This window comes from Fusarium mangiferae, assembly GCF_900044065.1.
Source record: "Fusarium mangiferae strain MRC7560 genome assembly, contig: FMAN_scaffold007, whole genome shotgun sequence".
NCBI lineage: Eukaryota > Fungi > Ascomycota > Sordariomycetes > Hypocreales > Nectriaceae > Fusarium > Fusarium mangiferae.
Genome location: NW_024573927.1, coordinates 1,064,502 through 1,082,162, shown reverse-complemented (window position 1 = coordinate 1,082,162; position 17,661 = coordinate 1,064,502). Strand labels below are relative to the sequence as shown.

At 48.1% G+C, this 17,661-nt stretch overlaps 8 protein-coding genes across 8 annotated transcripts; 5 read left to right on the top strand and 3 right to left on the bottom strand.

Moving 5' to 3' along the window:
• Positions 1–219: 219 nt before the first annotated feature.
• Positions 220–2,686, top strand: FMAN_13495 (uncharacterized protein; the record flags this gene model as incomplete). Its single annotated transcript, XM_041832970.1, has 9 exons — positions 220–303; positions 365–491; positions 565–690; positions 747–975; positions 1,038–1,178; positions 1,247–1,315; positions 1,376–1,477; positions 1,537–1,614; positions 1,786–2,686. 9 exons carry the CDS (start codon positions 220–222, stop codon positions 2,684–2,686), a joined length of 1,857 nt encoding a protein of 618 aa, XP_041683380.1.
• A 346-nt stretch (positions 2,687–3,032) lies between these two features.
• FMAN_13494 (uncharacterized protein) lies at positions 3,033–5,650 on the bottom strand (the record flags this gene model as incomplete). The annotated part of the gene is made up of 10 exons (XM_041832969.1): positions 3,033–3,370; positions 3,429–3,443; positions 3,505–3,821; positions 3,883–4,311; positions 4,378–4,887; positions 4,956–5,108; positions 5,240–5,265; positions 5,334–5,414; positions 5,500–5,513; positions 5,575–5,650. 10 exons carry the CDS (start codon positions 5,648–5,650, stop codon positions 3,033–3,035), a joined length of 1,959 nt encoding a protein of 652 aa, XP_041683379.1.
• Positions 5,651–6,259: 609 nt separating this feature from the next.
• Positions 6,260–8,115, bottom strand: FMAN_13493 (uncharacterized protein; the record flags this gene model as incomplete). Its single annotated transcript, XM_041832968.1, has 6 exons — positions 6,260–6,457; positions 6,506–6,755; positions 6,851–7,018; positions 7,081–7,226; positions 7,295–7,753; positions 7,816–8,115. The coding sequence occupies 6 exons, from the start codon at positions 8,113–8,115 to the stop codon at positions 6,260–6,262; spliced, it is 1,521 nt and encodes a 506-aa protein (XP_041683378.1).
• A 547-nt stretch (positions 8,116–8,662) lies between these two features.
• FMAN_13492 (uncharacterized protein) lies at positions 8,663–9,743 on the top strand (the record flags this gene model as incomplete). The annotated part of the gene is made up of 2 exons (XM_041832967.1): positions 8,663–9,137; positions 9,196–9,743. The coding sequence occupies 2 exons, from the start codon at positions 8,663–8,665 to the stop codon at positions 9,741–9,743; spliced, it is 1,023 nt and encodes a 340-aa protein (XP_041683377.1).
• Positions 9,744–10,396: 653 nt separating this feature from the next.
• On the top strand, positions 10,397–11,491 carry FMAN_13491 (uncharacterized protein; the record flags this gene model as incomplete). The annotated part of the gene is made up of 4 exons (XM_041832966.1): positions 10,397–10,626; positions 10,773–10,914; positions 10,970–11,288; positions 11,337–11,491. The coding sequence occupies 4 exons, from the start codon at positions 10,397–10,399 to the stop codon at positions 11,489–11,491; spliced, it is 846 nt and encodes a 281-aa protein (XP_041683376.1).
• Positions 11,492–11,673: 182 nt separating this feature from the next.
• FMAN_13490 (related to dihydroflavonol-4-reductases) lies at positions 11,674–12,729 on the bottom strand (the record flags this gene model as incomplete). Its single annotated transcript, XM_041832965.1, has 1 exon — positions 11,674–12,729. The coding sequence occupies one exon, from the start codon at positions 12,727–12,729 to the stop codon at positions 11,674–11,676; it is 1,056 nt and encodes a 351-aa protein (XP_041683375.1).
• Positions 12,730–13,495: 766 nt separating this feature from the next.
• FMAN_13489 (uncharacterized protein) lies at positions 13,496–14,497 on the top strand (the record flags this gene model as incomplete). Its single annotated transcript, XM_041832963.1, has 1 exon — positions 13,496–14,497. One exon carries the CDS (start codon positions 13,496–13,498, stop codon positions 14,495–14,497), a length of 1,002 nt encoding a protein of 333 aa, XP_041683374.1.
• A 660-nt stretch (positions 14,498–15,157) lies between these two features.
• FMAN_13488 (uncharacterized protein) lies at positions 15,158–17,541 on the top strand (the record flags this gene model as incomplete). The annotated part of the gene is made up of 5 exons (XM_041832962.1): positions 15,158–15,279; positions 15,338–16,075; positions 16,126–16,560; positions 16,608–17,013; positions 17,065–17,541. The coding sequence occupies 5 exons, from the start codon at positions 15,158–15,160 to the stop codon at positions 17,539–17,541; spliced, it is 2,178 nt and encodes a 725-aa protein (XP_041683373.1).
• Positions 17,542–17,661: the final 120 nt, after the last annotated feature.

The window sequence follows — 17,661 nt, the reverse complement described above, 5'->3', positions numbered from 1 at the left end:
TTAGAAATGCCCCACGCCGGGAACTCGCAATTCGGAGTAATTCCACAACTTTAGCGCCATCATTACCGAAGACACATCTGTATGAGAAATCCGAGTCTATCGTGGCTTAAATTCTTCCTAGAAATTAACAGAAAAGGGGCTGAGAGAAAGGTAACTAACTATCTAGTAAAGTGACACCTGTTGTACCATTCGACTTCAACAATTGTTTTGCAACGACAAATGGACTCCACCGACGTTATTATTGTTGGCGCAGGACCGTCTGGTCTTGCCCTCGCCCTTGCTCTAAGTGACCAGAAGATCAAAGTAAGTTTTCTTCCCTTTGATACAAGGTAGCTGTTTATCTCTGGGTACTAACTGCACAAAGTCGGTCCTTTTGGAGAAGAACATTGAGATATGCGAGGATCCACGGGCAATTGCTGTTGCAGGTGATGCCCCTCGCATTGTCAACCTGCTTGGCATCAACGCATTCAAAATGGACAAGATTGGCCAAAGTGCGTCAAAGCATATTCCCCTCCGATGCAGTTGACCTTGTCGTACAGACTCTAAACTTGATCGTAACTGTAGCTATGACCGGTATTCATTTTCACCAAAACACCTTCTCCTCGAAACCGTTTGCTAGTATCGACCATGAGCGTGACTGGCTTGAACAGGCCCAGGCGCCAGGGACTGTTCTCTTGCAGCCCGAACTTGGTAGGATTTGCGCAATCATTATGAACTACATATAACCGTTACTGATAGCTGAATAGAAAAGCACTTTCGCGACTCTATACAGACTTCGAAGTACGCGGAGCTGAGACTGGGAAGCCTGGTGACAGAGATACGCGAAGTGCCTGGTGGGATTCTGGCGAGCTACCGACGTAAAGATGGCAAAGTGCTTGAAATACAAGGGAAATACTTGGTCGGCGCTGATGGCAAGCGTGGATACGTCCGCAAAGAATATTTAGAGGCAAAGGGGATACAACAACTACCTGGATTGTATACTTCTTTCCATCCGACTTTTGCAACACTTATATTCAAAGGCTAACCGCAATATCTAGGTACACATACGAGGCGACTTGGATTGCAGCCAATCTGCGTATTACACTACCAACACCCACGTCGCACCCAGCATTTCCACTTTGGAAGCTTGGATACCATCCTGAGCAGCTATGGGACATTTTCTGGCCTGATGGATTTCAGTAGGATATCCTTTTCAAAGATTGGACATGGTAAAAAGAACTTTGGCAGCTGATCATGCACTACTTAGTTTCTGCACTCACCCGACAATGCCCATCGCCGCAGGTCGATTTGGACCTAGACACGAGAAATTTTGGAGGTAGGTTTGACACTTAAATTGTTCCCGAAAATGCCCGTAAAAGCTTACTGATACCAACAGGTTTGAATACGAATTGCCCTCAGGTTTCCTTCCCGATGACTGCATTAAGCATCTCGAAGAGCAAATGAGAGCTCACTTAACTATCAAAGGAGAACTACTCAGGTATCGAAACATAATTCCCATCCGTCTTTAACATATCATAGTACTAACAAGTCGAGAAGTCGCAAAGGTATGGTTCTATATGAACCAGTCGTCTTTCCTTGGGATTGTGTGGAGGTATTGCGTTGTGCGCCCGCCAAGTACGTTTCTATATATTTTTGCCTCCTACCTCGTCGCAACCCGAGTCTCTCTCTTCCTTTATCTTCATGTTGTGCGTGCGGCCAAGAACTTGATGAAACCACGCGCAACACATACTAATGCAATCATCATTTATGTTGGAATCAAAACTGATCACCATCATTCTGTTACAGTTTCTCTCAGAAAGTTGTCAACAGATGGTTCCATGGCAATATTTGTGTCATTGGCGACGCAGCCCATGTGTTTCCTCCTTTCGGCGCTCAAGGAATCGCAAGCGGCCTACGAGATGCTTTGGGTCTGTCATGGAGGCTAGCCCTGCTTTGTAACCCACAATCATCTCTGCAGACTTCAGCGCACCGTGATCACCTGCTTGAAGGGTGGTCGCGAGAGCGTCGAAGGGGGGTGGACGATTCAAGTATTGTCACTCAAAGAAGTGGCAATGTCCTTCTTAGCAAGTCTCATTCTCTCGTGCAGTTGATGAGAATTATTAGTGGAGGGCTCGACCTTCTACCATCGTTTCGAGACTTGATGTTGAAGTCAGTATTGAGTGATCGGGATGGTTACCGCGGGGTAGACGGCGGGTTCTTTCTCGAGAGACAAGGTGGAGGTGGGAAGACTGCTCAGGTATGTGTACGAACGACCAACAACCTCGCTCGCCTATCAGATGAGGTCTTCTGGGGGCAAGGTGGCGTGCTCACCCTGCTCCTGTTGTGCCAGCCCAGTGAAGAAGAAGCTTCAGCCTTGAAGAACGTACTTGAGGATGCTAACTTGCCACTTTGGTTGTTATCTGAGCATATTTTGGAATTTTATGTGGATGACCAAGTTGGAAACATGAAGTCAACCTTGGGCTTCAAAACCAAGAAGCTTTATCTTGGCACCACAGAGGACACGGTCAAGACGATGGGTCAGCCTCTGCTCCCCTTTTACAATCCTGCTTCTTTCCGGGCTCGTTTTGGGGCTGCGACCCGTTATGCTCTGATTCGCACCGATCTTATTATCTTCTCTCAAGCTGAGAGCCCAAAGCGACTGGGATCACAACTTCACAACGCCGTTGCAATACTGAGCCGCAAGTGAATGAAATGTGGTGGAACTAGAACTAAGTTGTCTCTGCTGATTTAAGCTCTCAGCCACAAGTCTCAGCTGAACCCTGTTTTAAATAGCATGCTTGGCGTGTCAGAGCAATATAATAGACAATTCACTTTACTGAAATGGAGGAAACCGGATTATTAAAAGGTTTCTTTTGCAATTATAATAGTAATGTTCAAGAACTGCGGTGAGTACATTGATATTCGTATATGAAGGTTCTCATGATGCAGTACAAAATGTTCCGGAAGTGAGCGATCTGAGGACAAAGATAGAGACACAAAATAGTAGAGAGCAGGACTACATGTTAGCGAGCTGAGAACGATCAAAATGCTACTTAGAATGTTGAAAATACACCCGTCAGATCCGAACCATCGTGGATCTTCCCCAGGGACTCAAAGTCCAACTGGTCGAACCACTGGGAATTCAAAAGTTCGGTATCCATGCTATCTAGCAATGCACTGCTCGTATGGTTGCTTAATATCACCGTCTTTACTTCTGAGGCATGGATCGACAAGGCACCATCCGAGGGACGGGAAGGTGAGTCGACAGGCTTGGTAGCAATAGACGAAATTCCTCCGTTGAACGGGCTGGTAAGACGGAAAAGGTAAGCCAAAGCTTCCCTATAGCCCGGAATCCGCGTTTTCAGTGTAGCCATCAACGACTTGAAGGCATCTGTAGGTTAAAAGTTTAGGTTGGCAATCTTAAACGTATATCTCCATGTATGACATACCTGAGAGATGATGTGCTACAATACCGTACATTATTAATGCTTGAACTTTGAGCGGACAATGACGGCTATCACTCACCCACTGGCCAATTAAACGCCATTTGGTCGAGGAACAGACTCAGAAGATCAAGATCTTCATTTGAACGAGTGGGGTCAGATTCACTCCCGCCCAAGAATTGGTGATTGTGTGCAATGACAGATGCGGCGAGGTATACTATGTATGAGCACATTGGGTCAACAGCTCGGAAGTAACTGGGCTTCCAATTCTGGATTAGCAACACGACTTCATTCGCCTTGACTAAAATCGCGTGCCATTGCCCTTGCAGCTCATGAGGGCCCAGCCATGTGCCTCGGCTACTTATCTTTGCAGCACATATTGCAAGTAGGATATTTGCGCTATTGACCAGGTGGGAATGAGTACTATGTTTTTAGCTGCGGACATTGGGACTCGACTTACCCAGACCAAACAAGAAGCGTATCTAATCGCCGCTGATGCTCCTCCTCTGTCTCTGCCAATACCAGGTTACGGGTAGCATTGAAGAACCAAGGAGGAAGTGCAAAGGATGTCGCCGTACAGTCGCTCTCAAGCTCTTGCAGTCGTTTGTGTAAGTCCTTACAATGGCCACGATTCGAGAGAGATCGGAGATCAGTCACAGAGCGCATTAAATTAGATGCTCCAAAATAAAGATTCCGACTACTGCATGGATTTTCTGAGTAAATCATCCTCATGATCTCCCAGTGCTTTACTCCAGTGCAGGGGATGAGCTGCAACTTGTCCTTAGGAGTTGAAGAGTCACCCGAGAGTGAATTGGTGAAGTCTGGTATTGACACTGCCGGTAACTCAACTCTTCCTTGTAGGCTACTCGCAGTCGCGGTTGAGGAGGATCTGGCACTTTAGTGTCAGCATACGAGACCCAGGTGCCGTACGACCAGGCGCAAAATTAGGACTTACGCAAGAGCACTGCAAATGGTGTCAAGGGAGTAGATACACCACCAAACACTTTTCCAGTCCTCAGTGTCGCGGTACTTGTCAGTTTCATGTTCTAGGCTCTCCTGACTCACAGACAATGTCTCGTCCCCAGAAGCCAATATAATTGTATCTTCGTGGTCCTTTTCGTACTTCAGTGTATAGTAGAGTTCTGCCATTCGGCTGATTCGTGCAATCTCAGCCACTGTCTCCCAATTCAAGGATTCAGACATGCCGTGTATACAAAGTAGCAAAGATGCTTTGATTTCATCAATGCCGAGATCAGAGTCTCTTTCGCTGTTTTTCGCCTGCTGGGCAAATTGCACCGATGATATTGGCCCTTTCAGGACTCCAGGCCCTGCAAATCGTGAAGCAACTGCATGGATAGCTAACTTGAGTCGGGAAGGAGCTTTTGAAATGTCACGACTTGAAAGGGTTGAATGTCTCCGGAACAGAGGGTAGATTGGCTGTAGGTGTTGAAAGTACAATTCCATCCTAGGTAGTTTCATGAATGTCAGCCCACTCTCATTATTTGGCGCGCCGGGAGCATGCGGGAGACGCACAAATAATCTTCAAGCTCAGGGCCAAGATGCAGACAATTTTCGGGAAAGGACTGGCTGGGCGAGATGTATAAGCGAGGTGTTGTGACTGCACTATCACGGCAGGGTCCTTGTGCTGCCATGACATTGTCAAAGCAAGGCGGCGTGACCATGTTGCTGTCAGCGGTTATATCATCCACAATCTCACCATACACACCAGCCTCACGGGTACCCAATGAGGAAGGGAAAAATGACCCAGATGTAAATGTTGTAGAGGCCGATAGCCTACCATCAGAAACACGTCTTACCTTCCTATGGCATCCTTTTGGGGGCCCTATCTCGTCATGACAAAGGTTAGCTGCCTGGGTGACATAGAAACATAGGTGCAAAGCGAGGGCCTACCGGGCTTCTTTCTTCGCTTGCTATAAGTACAATCTGTATGACGGGACCTGCAAGTTCCACAGACCGGACGGACCATGTCGCCTGGTTAGAATGCAATTTTGTAAGCCACCACGCTAACGAAGATGTCAAGTGCTTAATCTCGGAAGAATTGGTGCTTATAACGTACATCTGGTCTTTTTCCTGTACCTCAGGTGTCATGTGAGCATTGAAAAGCGACTGATTCGATAGCCAGGGCACTCACGTTCTACAATGATCGCAGACACGAAACCCAACAGTGTCAGGTTGGTGAGGAACTGAATGGCGGCTTGGGGAGCCATGATTGGCTGGGGAAAGATCCGACATTTCGTCTCTGAGGTCGAATTTCTTAACTTGTGGCGAGGTTTGGGACCTCAATGTAGTATGTCCTGTGTCTTGTTTGCGTCTTGCTGAAGACGAGCGGGGTTTGGAAGTGGCGTGGAAGTTTATTTAAGAGGAAAATATGTACAGTAGCTAGGAAGTAACAAGCTCACTAACGTCTTCCCCGCAAAAGAGGTCTCAATTCCCGAGGCTAGAGCTTCTCCACAGATCTGCATCAACCTATAACTACGCCGTTCCGATTGGCCCATGGTTGTCAAAGTTGATGCCGGGTATAGGGTCACTACCCTGGAGCTGTGATTCGTGTCTGCACCGGAAGTCCCGGGGACCGACCAGCCACCCTGCTTCCTTTCCTACTGTAGCTGCAGCTGAACATGTTTACTCTCTGATTGTGCTTTATTGGACAGTCTCATTATCTGTAGCAGGTGTTGCTCCCTCATTTCGGCCTATTGGCTCGAGCTAATCTTATCGAGGCCTCCTTCTAGCTAGGTAACTGGCTCTGGAACCCTGCTAGCTAACTTGTATTGAACGTCGGGCAGAGTAATAAAACCCGTCTCTGTCACGTAGTAACACTAAAACTTCCCCTGGTCACGGGCGCGAAACTGTACCAATAGACCTGTCTGCTTAGCAAACCAATACGTTTTGATCTTCCACTCTGGCTCGCTTGAGGCCCACTCCAAGTCAAATTGCCTGAGTATCTGAGGAACAAATTTTGCCATTTCCATAATAGAAATATTCTTGCCGATACATGTTCGAGTACCGGCGCCGAACTTCGCAAAGTGTGAGTTTCTACCACCTAAAGGGAACATGCAACGTACCGTCATATTGTGTCGATCCATCGTCTTGATACGGTCAATATCATTATCTAGCCATCGTTCAGGCCGAAATGTGTCTGCATCAACTCCAAAGATACTCTTGTCGCGGTGGATGACGGCCGCATTGATGCCCACGATTGTGCCGGCTGGTAGATACTTTCCGCATATTTGTATCCCGTCTCCAGGAACCACTCGCTCAAGTGGATATGATACGCCAGGATGCATACGTAGGGCTTCCTTGATGCATGCTTGTCTGTGTACCTGTCAGAAGCCACGTCTATTACTGTACATATACTCGGGATATGCAACTGTCCCGCAGATCATGTTCCTTGATGCGTCAAGACTCACAGATAATCCAATTCAAGGCTCTCAGAAAAGGTGATAATTGGTGAAAGCCTACCGGCTTGATGTGCCTCGTCTATCTCCTTCTGCAACTTCTGATACACGCGTCTATCTTTGATAATGTAATAGAAGACAGCTCGAAGAGAAATTCCAGTCGTGTCACTTCCCGCCAATCTGTGCGCAAGGAAAAAGGGATATGTCAGTATCATGTTTCAAGCTCTTGGATAGATACCTACAGATTATTCATCAAATGATTCATCAAGTCTCGACGGCTTATATGCTTCCCTGTTGATATTTGTTCCTGTCGAAAGTAGGCTAGGAAGTCTGCCCGCTCCATCGTTGGTGACTGCGAGTCATACTCATTGATAGCATCCAAAACCATCTATCGTGACGTGAACAAAGTTACCTATACTGTAATGCAAAGGATTCCTGAATCGGTGCGGTACTTACAGATGTAACTATTGGAATTGGATCTTGAGCCCCGAGTTTGGCGATGATTTTTCTGAAAGTTTGATTGCCCAGAAGAAATCGGTGCAACGATGGTATCTGTCCTACTATGCCCGCGTATTTTAGGCCCGCTTCAATACCCGAAATGACATTGTTTATATCTTGCCGGTTCTCCATGAACCCGAAACGTCGGGAGAATGTGATAGCCCCAATGACGTCGAAGGCGTACCATTGGCACCATGCGCCAAGGTCTATCACTTGTCCTTGCAAGTCCAGCATAGAGTTGCTGAAGATTTCGCTGCAGGGGTCTACCATGCATTCAAGCGTCCGTAGGGACGTCATCGAGAACTTTTGAGCTACCGGTCGTTTTAGGGCTTTGTGCTCTTCAGGGTCTGTAGTCGTAAACATGCTTTGCATTATCTCGTCCTCGTAAAAGAACGACAAAGTCTGATAAAAGGGAGACTACATCAAAATTGTCAAAAGGGATTTTTAGCTTTATAAATTGTCTGTTGGGTAGTAAATACCTTGCTGAACTTGGAGCCGATTCCGTAGATAGTTGATATGGCCGCCGGTTCCGAGACGTCAACCACATTGGGTGCAGTTCGAACTATCGGTCCATACTTCGCATGAAGGATTCGATAATTCTGGTGAGCATTTCCATTCCAAACAAGACTGAGACGCCGAAATTGGCTGATTTTGGCCATCCACGGTCCAGGAATATCACGCAGTCCAGGGCGGAGGGCCGTGTGAACAAGGCTTACAAGCCAGCCGACCAGAAACACAGCACAGGCCACTGCCATATCACTCCAGGCGATCGATTTCATTCTCGTCTGAAAGAAATGTTACCTGGGAGAAAACATAAAGAATGTCATCTTGTGACTTACAGTCTGTGGCTTTTCAATGTGGAATCGAAGTCGCAGCAATAAGTGTCAAGGCCAAAGTAAAGAATACCAATAGCTTTGAGCGATATTAAGTCAAAAATACTGCAACGCAGTTACTACTTCTACGATGGGTTAAATTCATCAATGGCCAGTCAAACCGTGGTAAATGTCACCCTCTCGCTTGGGATACTTTTAGTCTACCACTTGGTCCGGGGCTACTTCATTTCCCCGGCGGAGGATCTTAAGCATTATGCAGCCAAATATCTCCGGCATTACCTCACTCAATCGTTCCGTCATGGTGGCCGTGATGATTCAATGATCTTCCGGTTTTGCACCCACGAGCCTCGACCTCCAAAATGCGTATTGTCTCTTTTGCCGTTTAAGTCGTGGCCAGGACCCTACCTAGAATCTCTACAGACAAGCATTCATAATCTCACAGTAACACACAAGAAAACACACATTTCATACAGGAGAAATAGTTTGCGACACCATGGCTTCCCAGACTCAGGACATCCGCAATGATCCTTCCAAGATTCAACTTGAACGCATTGCCCATGTGTATTTCGAGCATTCAGACCTTGACAAGTTCGATGAATTTGCCAAGGACTTTGGTCTGATTCAAGTCTGCCGAGATGCGAACCGGATATTTTACCGTGGCTTTGGAAAGGATTCATACTGTTACGTCGCTCGCCAGTCATTGACTGGAGTACAATCCTTCAGTGGCGGAGCATTCGTTGCCCAGACGCAATCTGATTTCGACAAGGCCGCAGCTCTCGAGGGTGCTGTCGTCTCGGACCTGTCGTCCTTCCCAGGTGGTGGGCATCAAGTCACGCTGAAAAGTCCCTCGGGCTTCCTGTTCCATGTAGTGTACGGGCAACAAGAAAGAACTCCCGATTATTCCGCATCATCTACATTGGTTGAAAGTCTCGGTCCTTTCAACGGAACCTTAGTGAAGAGGCGATTTGGTAAGTAATGTTTAAGTGATCATTGGGCTACAGTGAAAGCTGATACTGTTGTTTCAAGGTCAGTTTCAAAGGTTTAATCATGGTCCCGCCATGATCCACAAGCTTGGTCATTACGGCTTCATAGTAGCCGACTGGGAAGAGGAAGTCCGATGGTATACAAGCAATTTTAATTTTGTTCCTTCTGATGTGCAGTATGACGGAGCAAGCGTAAGCCTTGATGTTATCGCCTTCTTCCATCTAGACTTGGGAGAGCGCTTTTCTGATCATCATTCGCTGTTCCTCTCGCGGGCTCCTCCAGGAGAGCACGATCGAATGCACCACTCATCCTTTGAAGTGGAGGACTTTGACACCCAGCTTTTGGGGCACGACTGGTTAGCTAAGAAGGGTTACAAATCCGTTTGGGGTGTGGGAAGACATATTCTGGGGTCTCAAATCTTCGACTACTGGAGAGATCCTAGTGGATTCACTATAGAGCATTATGCGGATGGCGACCTTGTTAATGTTTCCATAAAGACAAAGCGGACCCAGGCAGGCCCATTATCTGTATGGGGCCCTGAGTTCCCTTCGGATATGACGGAGGATGGGACGAGAGCCACAGCTGCTTGAATCTACAAGTCGCGAGACATGGAACTTACATAGCTTGTTAGAATATGCAGCAAATGAGAGAATTGGAATTTGGAATGAGCAACAACAACAAGTCCATGAATGATGGCGTGGTAATTCCAGATAGTGGTTAAGATGGGCCGGGATGAACATACGATATTGTACATACGTCCTACCAAAGAGCGGGTCGTATCACACGAAAGAAATCCACTTATATCCATCCGTAAGACAGGCCAACTTCCGGAGAGACTTGGAAGTTTTAGCGTAATCCGGCGGCTCCATACCGGCACATTAAAAGTCAGGTTTCTCCGGCACTAGCAGACCTCGCGGGGTCAGCAGACAGAATCCGGAGCAATCCTGGTCGTTTTGAAACAGCCGGACACTAGAGCCTCAGGGCCTCTGTCTTGGAGCATTTCGAGATTACACAAGAGTCTGAGCCGGGATTTTAGTCCCTACTTACAAAATTTCAGACAACCTAAAGTTACAGCGGAATGATTTGAATTAAATACTAAAATACTCCCGCAGTACTATTAACTGAATAGATAAAAGCCCATCAGATTGGTGCAGTCGAGAGGAAATCAGCACGAAGATATACCAAAAACTCATTTAATTACCGAATTCTTGATTGACTTCCGACTTGCAGGCATTCCGCGGTCATGGTGCCACAATGGGAGTTTTTGGTCCGATTTCTGGGCCAAGATGACCGGACCTACCTCGCCTCCCTACCATCACTAGAAGCTGTTTGCGAGATAGTAAACTCCACTATAACAGGCTTTATTTCTTATCAAGACCTGCTCAACCAGAAAGGGACATCTGTCAAGGTTCAGAAGGTGCGGCTATGTTCAACCTGGAGTGCTTCAGAATTAGATTTCCAAGTTTATGCCATGTGCTAACCATTCAAGGTAGCTTATCTCCCCATTGCCAGTTGAAGGGGATATCATATGCATCGGAATGAATTATAATGAACATGCAAAGGAGTCGAACGTGAGACTACCAAGCTAAGCTCATTTACCCTGCTACTGGGCTTCGCAGACTAACTGAAAGGGCCGATCTTCGCCTACAGCTCACTGTACCCCTCGATCCAGTTATGTGGTATAAACCCAAGAGAGCTCTGGGAGGACCTGGCGATATTTCAGTACCACCTACGGCAGCAGAGAATTTCCTTGATTTCGAAGTATGCAACACCTGTCTTACTAAGAGGATAACCTCATTAACAATCGTTCTTATAGGGGGAACTTTGCATCGTCCTATCGCGTGACGCTCGGGACGTCAAAGTGGAAGATGCTTCCGATTACATCCTTGGGTTCACCGTTGGAAATGATCTGACTGCTCGGGCCTATCAGGACCCCAAGCGTAGTGGAGGACAGTTCACTCGGTGCAAGGCCTTTGACGGCTTTGCGCCTCTAGGTCCAGTTCTCACAAATGGGGAAACATTCGGCGCCTTGAAGGATAAGAGGATTGTCACAAAGGTAAACGGAAAGGTGTTCCAAGACAGCCCTTGCGACATGATACATAGTCCAGAAACTCTAATAAGCTTTCTTTCTCAAGGTTAGTCAAAGTAGAATAATTACTTTCCCCACTGACGTATCATCACAGGAACGACATTGCCAGCAGGCACAGTGATAATGACAGGTTCGCCCCCAGGAATTGGCTACTTCCAGAATCCAAAGTATAGCTTAAAGGACGGAGATGTTGTTGAAGTAACTATATCAAATATTGGCACGTTGAGAAATGTAATGATCTTCAAATAGTCAGGTAGACTTTGCCTAGAGTTTCCAATAATCCAAGACTTCTAGCCATTACCTATAAGTAATGGGGGTGAAATAATTAGTGCTTCTTTTGACCCGGTCAGATTTGCATTACTTAAATCAACGCCCAAGATTCCTTGCCTCCCCTTAGCAGTTGACTATCGTAATAAAAGTGAGTCGTGACCTCAGAAGTACCGTTCGTATGCCTTTGCAGATTCCAGGACCATCTGGTCAAAAGGGATCCAACCCTGTCCTGTTGCTTCAACCGCCTTAGTAGCATCGACCTTGAAACCACCATTGGGAATGCTATAGTCTTTCAGATATCCCTTTCCTGGTTCGCCCTTCCCAATAATTCCTTGTCTATGTGGATAAGCCTCTCGCAACAAATCGCGATAAGCCTGGATGTTTCCAAAGTTGCCATTCCCTCCAGCAATGTACCGCTGTCCATCGGCCACTTCTTTCTTGTCAACTGCAAACACCATGAGCCGTGCAACATCGCGCACGTCAACATGTGTTCCATTACCAGGTCCAGCAGATGACATGTTCTCCCCGTTCATGATGCGATAAGGAACGATGGCGGTCTCACTTAACTTCTCTGGGTCATCAGGCAGAATCAGCGGCGGTCCAGCCACCCAGACCGGATTGACAGCTGTCATTGTAAAATTGATGCGATCTCGGTTCTTTTGCCGAAATTCCCAGAATGCGCGCTCTGCTTTGACCTTGCTCGCAACGTAGATTTGGTGGCCTGTCACTTCTGAGCCAGCCTTGGCGATCGCATCCTCAATTTGGTCATTCCAGTCTTCTTCCGTGTAACCTTTCTCTGGGTACTTAGGCTTGCACCCTCTGACAGCCACGATAGAGGACACATACACAAACGACTTGACGGCAGGCTCTTTGGCAGCGGACTCCAAAATCCCGAGAGTCCCCTGCAGCGAAGAACCGATGACGTAGTCGATATTGGTGTTGCTGAAGTCAACTGGCGCCGCGACATGAGCTATTGCCGTAGTATTTCTGACAGCTTCATCAAAAGCTCCCCTAGCCATTAGATCGGGGACCAGAATTCTCGTGAGTTGGCCGGAGGAAGCGTATGAGGGGAGTGCTGAGAGGAGGCTGGAAGCTGAGGATTGACTTCGTACTGCAGCGCGGACAGAATAGTTGGCGGCAAGGAAAGCTTCAACGGTACGTGCGCCGATGAAGCCATTTGCGCCCGTGACGAGAACGAGACCTTTTGTCGGCGACATGTTGTGTATGGATGGGTTTTGTGATCTCTGGGTGAATTTGTAGAAGAGAATAAAAACGAGTCGTTTTTCAATGCTCTCTGTCTTACCATTATGCTTGGGTCTTATCTTAGGTAGTGAACTTTAGTCTGGCTACATCGTCCCGGGTTTAGAAATTATCTGCGATGTTGGCGTAAACCGCCTGGAGATTAGTGTTATCGCCGATTCTTAGTTGCTGCCACAGTGACGTTTCAGAGGCCTCGCCGCTAATCTGGAGGACATTTGTCGATCGTGGATCCACTTGTAGGGCAGAGCTGCCACGGACATGGATGGCTCGAAAGAATGACACTTATGTCCGAGCCAGTAACATAGCTCAAGATAGATGCGTCTTTTGATGAATTGACAATTCGTGTTGAAGGCCCTTTGGTGAAGCACATGTCTCAGTGGAAGGAAAGCTGAAGCTGTAGGGGGGCATTCAGTGGCCGGTGCCCCACAGTTCCCGAGAGGGGTCATTCACTGCAGCTTTGTTCGACAGAAAACCGCGACAATTGCACACTCATACTCCAAAATCCGACAAAGAATGTGTTTTCCAGCAATATTGTGGTCTGGATGCCTGGAACTTGCGAATGTTCGCCCAGCTTTGTCTACCTACTATAGGCAGCAAGGCATGTATCCGATTCAAGGCTGACAGACTCAGCCGCAGCTCAGCCCCCGCCATTTGGCTCCTCAATGAGATTTGAACCGCCAAATCGCCAACAAACAAACAGCCAGACAAACACAAGCAACAAACATGCCTTCACCTCAACACGAGTCTGAACTTTCGCCCCGCGAGTCCCGCATCATCGGCGCACTACTAGGTGTCCATGCCGGCGACTCGTTGGGCGCAACGCTTGAGTTCAAAACCCATACGGATATCGCCCGTGAATACCCTCTCGGTCTCCGCGACATCGTGGGCGGGGGCCCATTTCGTTGGTCGCAAGGCCATGCGACAGACGATACGGATATGACTCGTGGAGTACTCCTTGCATACCATGACTACAAGGCCGGCGACGACATCGCGCAACTCGCTGGCGACTATTTCATCAGTTGGCTACACGGCGACTGGCCAGGCAGGCGTCCGGGAAGTCGGCCTGAGGACATTGGAGGGGCGACCGCTACTGGGCTCAGGCGCTATCAGCAGACTCAAGACCCTGACCGCGCCGGGGCTGGGCAAGGTAGTGCTGGGAATGGAAGCTTGATGCGCTGCATCCCGACCGGATTGTTCCAACGCGATCCCCAGAAGTTGGTCGATGAAAGCATTCGTATCAGCAAGATCACCCACGACGACAAGAGATGCACGGTTGCATGTGCAGCCTACAACACGATTGTGTCAAAGCTCATCGACCAGGTCGGACCCCAAGAAGCCATCGAGGCAGGTCTCAATGTCGCAGAAACTCTTGAAGGAGGCTCCGGCCCAGTATACAAAGCGATTGAACTCGGCAAATCCGTCAACATAGCAACAATGGCTAAGAAAGGACCTGTGCCGGAACTTGGAGGCAGATGCAGCGGATACGTCCTCGAGTCACTGAGTCTCGCGATTGCGGCGGTCCTTGATACTCGCAGCTTGGAGGATGTTGTCGTGGACGTTGTTCGCATTGGCTGGGATACAGACACAAACGGAGCGATCGCGGGAGGGATTTTGGGAGCTCGAGACGGAGCAGCGGCTATCCCTCCCCATTGGAAATCGGTATTACAGTTTGGTCGTGAATTCGAAAATACGGCTTTGAGTATTTTCGAGAAGAATGCGGCCTAAGAGCCCAGTCCTTTAGAGTACATTGGTTGTCAACAACGTCCATTCTAGCATAGGTTCAACATACAATAGAGGACTGAGACCTCATGAATAAATGAATGCAATCTCATGAGATGATATCTGGTCACGGAAACATAAATTGGTCATGGCTTGCAGGACCGGGAGCTCGAACAGGCAAGCCCCAATGCCCCGCACTCCCACATCACGATATTTCCATTTCGTCGCCTCTGCAGTAGCTCATTGACCCCATCGAGTGATAACAAGGATTGACGCTACGGCTGTGCGCAGTCGATGCTAGCCTCGGGAATGTTAGCGATGAGGGCCTGGGGGAGCAAGAAAACATCGGACCTCAAGCGTCAAAATAAACTTAGCAAAAGATATCCTAAACTTATACTAAGTTACCTAAACTACTACCAAGTTACCTAAACCTTACTTAAGTCTTTTTGTCATTTGGTATCAGGTCTTGAGTTTCTTCCTCCTCTCGGAGGGATACACGTGACACAGGTTGCGGGGTCAAACTCATGAGGACAATTATCCATGTCTCATCCCCGGATTCGCTTTTCCGTTCAATCTTGCCCAGTTTCATCCTCTCTTTTCCGTTCGGACAGCCTCAGTTCACAAAAAAAGAAAACACCTTTGCGCGAGTGGATAGACGTGGCTCCAATGACTTCAGAGCGTTCCATACTCCCAACACCGTCAGATACAAACAGCATACATGCGGCGAAGAAGCGGAAAAAGAATGCTGAGAGAGTCAGGGTGACAAGGGCATGCGATGGATGCAAGAAGTAACGCAACCCTAGGCATTTCCACGTAGATCAACCGTGAGCTAATCTGTGTACCTAGGCGGAAGATCAAATGCAATGGCATGCAGCCGTGCAAGTTCTGTACCCGGACAGGGGCCTCTTGTACCTTTGACTCGGCTTATGCGAGAGGGCGTCTGCCGGTAATACCCTCAGCAGATGAGGCGGGACATGAGAGCATAACTGTCTCGGCTCAAGATACGATGCCTCGGAGCGAGGACACCAGCCCTACGGATTTGACGCAGCAATACATGGCAAATGCTACCAACCAGAGTGTAGAGCTGCAAGACTATGGCATTTCATCCCATCTCATGGAGCAGAGCGGCACGGGCTCGCGAGCTGTAACGTCGGTGCAACAGTCCCCTGAGCCGTCTCAGGAGGATCTTCAGGGTCACTACATCGGCCCGGCCTCTGGAGTGTCATTCCTACTCAGGGTTCAGAAGCGCATGCATCAAGCAATATCGTTCTCGGGACCAGGAAGCATATTTACGTTTGGTGATGCACCTCTTCAAAACCCTGACTATGATCCGAACTTTTGTATGATGCTTCCGAAAGAGGATGCTCAGCGCCTGGTGGATCGTTACTTTGACTTTGCTATGCCGACCTACCGCTTTCTTCACCGACCCACGATTCAGGAATGGTTCTCGGAGTTCTATGAGACGCTAGGGACTATGCGTGATCCGAACAACTCTGCCGCCAAAGTTGCTTTGCTCTTCATGATCTTGGCGCATGCTAGAGTCTACATGCCTGAGAATGACAGACCTGGGCCATCTGATCTGAGGTAAGGCGGGTGACTCTTCTTGACTACCTTCTGCGCTAATCACTTCCCAGTTCCCGGTATTACTTGGCAGCTGAACATCAACTCTCGAAAGAGAGCGGCTCAATACGACTTACCAGCGTTCAGGCTCGTCTTCTGCAGTGCTACTACCTTGGAACGCAATCCCGGGTCAACCACTGCTGGAGTCAATTCGGTATTGTCACAAACCTAGCACTTGCTATCGGACTGAATCGAAACAAACGACCCGGCGTTATAAGTGGGCTGAACCATATTGAAGTCGAAAGTCGTCGAAGAACCTTCTGGTGCGCATACACTCTTGATGCATATCTCAGCGTATCGCTGGGCAGACCACGCAACTTTCACGATGACGATATCGATACAGAACTTCCAGCTTGTGTCGATGATAATGATATAACCAAGGATCATATTAATCTTGCTGGGTCAGCTAAAGGCTACTCGGTTATGCTTGCTCCGCTTGGACATATGAAGTACTACCTCCATCTAATCTGCAACTACAAGCTAACTCATGGCCTAGGCTTGCGCGCATCATAGGTCAAATACTGCGTGGTCTTTACTCAGTCAAGCCTATCTCGATCTCCAAGCGCCTAGAGGAAACACAGCTCGTCTCAAAAGCCCTCGCAGACTGGCGAGCTGAGTTCTCCCAGTTTCTCGATGCCGACTACTTCAGTACCTCGTTCCTTGTCCCGATCGTTCAACGTCAACGCAACGTTCTAAACTTGACATATTGGCATGCCATAATACTCACGCATCGACAAGCCGTCTTGAACAATTTCGCAAGGATCTCGCGTCAGAATAGGAGGGGGAGTGAGAACGATGCTGCAACCCAAGAGAGCGTTCAAAGGTGCCTCGAAGCTGCCATCCAAACAGTTGGCCTGATCGATGAGATGACCGATAACGGACAAATGTTCCGGGCATTCTGGGTTTGTACAACCAATTTCTTTCCGGTATCAAAACTGACAAAATGATATCAGGTAACGGCATATTTTGCTTTTACTGCAGCCATGGTTCTGTATATCTACGTGATCCAGAAATGGGCATCACCCCCTGAGACATATAGTGAATACTTTACAGCTGCAGTTCGATGCCAATCTCACATGTCAACAATGGTCGAGAAGGGCTCATTATCAGAACGATACTGCTTCCTGCTGGAAGAACTAAGGGTGGAGGCCTTACGCCAGGTGAATCGGATGCATCCAAACGTATTTGCTAGTCTGAGTCTAGAAGGGCATGCACAAGACAGCGCTTTTCAGTCCAATATCATACCGATGGATACGCCGAGCGACAAAACTTCTTACACGGACTTAATGGGGGAGAACGGGGGGTTGGACTTTAATGGCATGTCTGGTGTTGACTTTTCAGGGACGGGCTGGGGCCAATTCGCATCGATGGTCTCGTCAGGCTTGGGTAACCTAGATGCTTTCCTTGACGATGAGGTTTTTCGGCTTTAGGAGCAATTGTAATACACAAGCTTGGCATTCGGCCTCTGATGGACCGAGTATTGTTCTTCCGAGGTCCACTCACCCACAACTGGGTTACCCTAAATACATACTTCAATCAAGTAAGCTTGC